This window comes from Rhamphochromis longiceps, linkage group LG17 (genome assembly GCF_057381845.1).
Source record: "Rhamphochromis longiceps isolate RC_006_pf linkage group LG17, R_longiceps_female_GT1.1, whole genome shotgun sequence".
In the NCBI taxonomy this organism is placed as follows: Eukaryota; Metazoa; Chordata; class Actinopteri; order Cichliformes; family Cichlidae; genus Rhamphochromis; species Rhamphochromis longiceps.
In genome coordinates, this window is record NC_140573.1 from 40,891,649 (window position 1) to 40,897,648 (window position 6,000).

The window sequence follows — 6,000 nt, forward strand, 5'->3', positions numbered from 1 at the left end:
CGAGCACTGTGGCAGCGTGCCACCTGTTGATTCTTCAGATATTTACAACCTTACTGAGTAGTAAACTCGTAGTTTCAAAGCCGGGCAAGCTGGGGATGGTCTTTAAAAAGTGATCTTGTGAATCTCACAAGACTCCAGTTGCCTTGCAAGGTGAGGCCATACCCAAGCCAGTATTTGCTCTTTGTTTGTCCCAGACGTACGTGTGACATTTATCTCCTTATCAATGGAAAGGAGTAACAAGGGGGGAAAAAAGGATTTAAGTAGCACATATAAAATATCACGACAGTCTAGATGTGGCAAAAGAGTCTTTCTTTCCAAAGCTGCAACAAAGCCATGCCCTCAGAGCCTTGCCATTCCAGCTGTGATTTACTGTTTTGGAATTTCTTGTCCTGGTTTCAGGTGAGAGTCGCTCTTACACTGCCACAACTTTATCACCATCTATGCACTGATCAAATGACAGGGCAGTCACAAAGCTGCACTGGCTTTATCTTTGAGGCGAATCAAACAAGCCTTTGTTTCCTGCCGTCGCTCACCCGGATGCCTGTCTCGCTGCATGTCAGTCTACTTCTATAGCCTACGTATCAGTTCACCGAGTTGTCTGTCTTCACCTGCGTCTGTCACACCTGCTTGCCTGCTCTCCTGTCTTTCCATCCCTCTGCCCATCTTCACGCTTGACCGAGTCTGCCCACCTGCCCTTATCTCCTCGTCTGTCTCCGTGCAACCTGACCTGACCGTTGTCTCTGGTCTTTTTCAGAGCGTGACTGGTTGGCTGACCGACCTTTGGGCCGATTAGAGTTACCTACCGCAGCGTAGTCGGGACAGATGCACGCATGCGCACACTTAGACAAGGATGCACAGGGAGCTCGTTTAACCTACCGCCGGCCCTTATCCCATCAGCGCCACAGCATGTGAGCGTCTAAGAACACAGGCTAATCTGAGCTACTACGTATGTGTAAAATAATTCACCTCTTCGGGCAAGACGGGAGTTTTTCGCTTATTTTAGGAGCTTACATCAAGGAGGAATCTGGGAATATGACAACATACCAACATGTTTATATATATATTTAAGTGTGCTCTCTCACACACGAAAGAGCTATAATTACACTATTACGCCATACAAGGGAAAGTAGTGGAAAACCCAGAGACGCAGCATAAAGAGAGGTGTAAATAGAAAACTGGTGACTCAAATTCTAGTGGCTACACACTAGCCACACACACACACACACACTGAGAAAGAGCCAAAAACACAAAGTTCACCCACATGAAGCCAGAGGAAGCAATGTGTGTGTTTGTGTCTGAGTGTGGTGACTGAGGAGGATGAGTAAAGCTCGGTTTGTCTTTACTGATGTCGTAGTTGCTGGAACTGTTATCTAAAGGCTTTTTTCTTTTTTCTAGAGGGAATGAATGCTCTAACATACTCCTACCCATCAATCAATCCGTGTGCTCTCTAAGCTGTCCTATAATAGTTTCGAGGAGTGATGCAACTCTCCAGGATGTGGCTGAGAAGAAAATTTGTTTCCTTGTTTCCTCAGAATTTTGATGTGCTTTTTATTTTGGTTTAAACACACAGACTCTTTTTAAAACCTCTGAGGCTCTGCGTCCTTTTCCTCTCCGATTTCTTCTAATCACAGTCTGTATATAAAAGATGGATGTAGTTTGTGTCGTCTGGGTTTTTTGGAGCCAGAGATGACCGCATTTAGACGAATGTATAACGTGCTAAATTATAAGTTGATGCTAGCAAGCTCAGTTAGCAAGGTGGATGTGGAGATAACAGCCAGTTGGTGTTGGTGTATAAATAAATCAAGAATCAATCAATAAAATCAGTGCATTATTGATTAATCTCACATTTATTTTTAATCAAACAGACTCTACAAAATGTGTCAAAATAGAAAAAAATGTCAATCCTCACTGTAAAGATGTTAGAAACAGAAACGAACAACAACAATAGGGCTGCCACAAACGATTATTTTGATAGTCGAATAGTCACTGATTATTTTTGCGATTACTCGATTAATCAGATCATCATCCATTGGACGTAAAAAGTACAGCTGATTGCACCAGCAGCATCTGCTCTTATATAACTATCATTAGCTTACAGCTTTAAGTGTTTAAGGTCTGTGCTAACTAAAAATAAAGACAAGATGATAGTTTATTAAATTTTAATGAAATTTGCAGATTGTTTCGGTGGAGTTTAATAAACTCCTTGCTATCTAAAATATAACAGGACACAGGAGTAAATTCTGGAGCATCTCACACTTCTGATAATCAGCTGTCTGCTTGACGTTTATTCAGCTGTGTAAAAACTATAACTTTAATCTCAGCCAAACCGATTTACTCAGGAACAAATAAAATACTGAAAAAAGCCAAACAATAACATTTTTAAGTTATCTAAGTGACTTATATATATGTTTAACCTGAGTAGCGAAAGACGGCGGTGGGTTTGAAAACGATTTGCGGGGAGTCCGGTGTTCTCACGGCTCTAGTGACCTTGCCCCCGGCTAGCTAACGAGCTAGTGGGTAACAGACGTCTCCGAAAACGTCGGAGCGCTTTTGAAAATATGCGGTGTCTTGATAAACTGAGCAGATATTTGAGGTTTACACAGCTACATTCTCGCCTAAACGTTTATTTTGTGACCCAGAAAGAATAATAAGAGTAATATTAAAACTAACTAGCTGCCGCCATTGTTGGAAACTGTGCTGGGCTGCGCTATGAATTCTGGGACACAGCTTCTTCTTCTTCGGGGTTTAACGGCAGCTGGCATCCTTGTACATGCAGTGCTGCCATCTTCTGTTTCAGTCCGTTATTACACTCTTAAATCCTGCTACTTATTCCTGCGTCTTTTGTGATCTTACAAAGCTTCAAACGACGCGTCGACTATTAAATCAGTCGTCGACGATTTTGATAGTCGACGTAATCGTGACTAGTCGACTAATCGTGGCAGCCCTAAACAACAATCTTTATTATTATTATTTTAACTAACTGGTTAATACTTTTGGTATACACCAAAGTCTTCTACAGCTCAAGCTAACATCCTCAAATGATTTAAAAAAGCCAAAGATTTTTATTTTAATCAGTTATAAGAACCAAATTTTGTGCAGCCGGACAAAATGATTCCAAGAGCCAGAACCATTCAGGTGGCCGAGCAGGAGCCTGACAACAACGAGGCTGGGCAGACAGCTGGTAACAAAGGAGACAAAGAGCCCCCCCCCCCCCCCCCAAGAGCTTGGTGGCTAACCTTGAGGCCAATAACAGTGAGGGAGCCAGTGACAGGTATGAAAGCTTTTTGAAGGGCAGAGGAGACGCCTGGAACCCACAGACTGAGACCTACACCCTCAGAAAACCCTTTTCTTCTCTTTGCAGCAAGCTAACAACCATTGTACTGGTAGAATAAGGAGAAAAGACTGGAAATCCTCAAATTCAGGGAGGAATATGTCTACCAGGTCTATGTTTTGCTGTTTTGTGATATGTTGGAATTATTAAGACGTGAGGACCCAAATGCAAAATGCTAAGAGTCAGACGTCAATGAATAAAAGGCGAGTGATTTATTGAGGGGATTAAAGTCCAAAAAACAATAAATCCAACATCAAAGTTAAACAGAATTCCACAAAAATGCAAAGCTACAAAACACAATGGATCAAATATAAACAGCTTGGAGCACCAGCACAACTAGGCTTCAATAATATCAGAAAAAATGAACTGAACAGAAATCAGAAACAACCTGACACAATTCATGAAACTAGGGAAAGTAATAAAACCAAAGCAAAAGACACAAACACCCGACTCAGAAACTGGTGCTGAAAAATCACCTGGTTTCATTTGAATCACTGAATTTGCACATTTGATTCTTGCACACTGGTTCATAAAGTTTAAACCAAATGTTCCCTTTCTCACACCTCTGGTCTAGAACACCCACACACACACACACACACACACACACACACACACACACACAAATGCAAACATCTAAACGGTAAAGTCATCCAGAGGCCACCCTCATTACTCAATGCACAGGTGGCGAGGGTCTTTTCTGGATGGACAAGGACCAGACCAAACCTCGGTTTTATATGTGAGCATATGCAACCCCCCCCACACACACACACACACACACACATACACACTTTTGTCTGCACACCTCAGAGCCATTGGGGCTGAACTCTGTGGTTAATGACTTTCCCACCCACTACACAGCATGCACATGTTGAAGCCGTTAACGATAAGTGGCTTTTCGAACTTGGTAACGTCCTAATGTCCCTGTTAATCTCACATTCCTCACTACAAAGGCCCCAGTACACAGCACAGCAATCCCTGCAAGATGAGCCATTTTGTGAACTATTAAAAACCAATAACCAAAGTTTTTTTCGGCCTACCTTTGCCCCACTAGAGTATTGACACGGGCCGACTTCAATCTGAGCAACATCAACATCATTTGGTCAGAACTTCCTGATGAAAACCACGTGGAGAACAACAGTTCAAGTGTAGATCACAAGGTTGTTGTTGTTTTTGCTTAATAGTGCAGCACTCAGCTGCTTTACTCTGCACTGCACCTTTCTCTTTTGGCCTAGCTTATCCAAAAATCATTGTAACAACACAGCACTGAGGGAAAAAGACAGGAGGGCAACATTTATTAACAACTTGTAAAGTGCACGTTAGAAATGGCTGCATTGTGTATTTTCTACAGCAAGACAGTCAAATATCACGATCTGTCCTAACTGACACACTGAGTGAAATTAGTACTTGTGGCTAAGACTACATCTGGAAATCACCTGCAAAAATCATTCTGTCCATGTTATAATTTTACATTTTAAGTTCACACCTTATTCTTTTAGGCATAATTAACAAATGCACGGACTGGTTCAATATGTTCCAATGAAAAATGTTTAGACTGAGCTTATGTGAATATATAAAGTGACATATTTGACAAAATAATAAAACTGTGTTATTGTAAAGTGACCACAAACAAAACCTCGATATTGATTAAGACTGGTAGCGCTGCGGTGGACCCCCCCCTCCAAAACAAACAAACAAACAAATAAACAAAAACAAGCAGTAATTGTAAACATTCAACATAGTACATATATAATTTTACTTTTGTACGTTATCTCATATTAGACCAACTGGACTGGGTTTTCACATCAAGCCGACCGGATTAAATGTTTCACTGTTTATTTCAACGGTTTCTCGTGCGTTTTGTAGGCTATGACACCGGTGCTCGTGCGGAAGGTGACCCTCAGGTGAAAAACACACTAAAACAAAGGATTTGGGGCAAAATGCTTGTCCGTACCTGGAGGTGTCTGAAAGCAGCGGTTAGCTGGGTCATGTGCAGAGTGAGGCACCTGGATGTGCATCTGGCGCTGTTCGTTTTCTCCTGAACATCCTCCTGCTCCGGCGAACTCCTGCGAGCACAAGTCACCGCCAACATCGCGCAAAGCAGCACCAAACCGGCCCGACGAACTGACATTACACCGGAAGCTAATACAAAAACATACACAACAACAACAAAAAGATTTTTCCCTCTCGTTTCCTCTTGTTTCGAAGGCGTCCTCCTCTCTCTGACTTATAAATTCAGAATGAAAACATCCGAGCGCCGCTCGTGCCTGCGCGCGAGTAGGGAGTGGAGCGCCTCCGCGGACACTCCCACCACCGGTACAAGTGCGGCCACGTGGAGTTATAACGTTCTTCATCCTCATTATCCTAAATACCGTCATCATCCTCGGCAACGTCGTGCACAAGCGGCAATAATTACTATCGCCGCTGCTTCTTCCGATGATCAGGCCAGTGGCATGCGCGCTTCTTCACTTTCATTACGATTTTTTCTATTTAATTTGACAGTTTTTGCATCATTTGTTTTCATAAAATTGACCAGCAACCCTCAGCGTCATCACACGCACCAGCTGTTAGTGCTGTAGGCGTCAGTGGTCAGGTTTACTTCAGGCCAGCACTGTGGAGAGACCAGAGCGGGGTCTTTTTTAACGTGTTTCTCCTGGAAAGTTAAAATTATG

General features: G+C 42.6%; 1 protein-coding gene across 3 annotated transcripts in view; it reads right to left on the reverse strand.

Annotated features, from left to right (window-relative positions):
• The window catches only part of anos1b (anosmin 1b), a 55,629-nt gene extending 49,978 nt beyond the window's left edge, over window positions 1-5,651 (reverse strand). For 2 of the 3 annotated variants that reach the window (XM_085387034.1, XM_085387032.1), the window contains exon 1: window positions 5,283-5,650. In XM_085387034.1, coding sequence (XP_085243160.1) covers window positions 5,283-5,459 — 177 coding nt within the window. In that variant the 5' untranslated portion in view covers window positions 5,460-5,650. Of the gene's footprint in view, window positions 1-5,282 lie in introns of all 3 variants that reach the window. The other variant, XM_085387033.1, reaches the window with a different exon arrangement.
• Window positions 5,652-6,000: the final 349 nt, after the last annotated feature.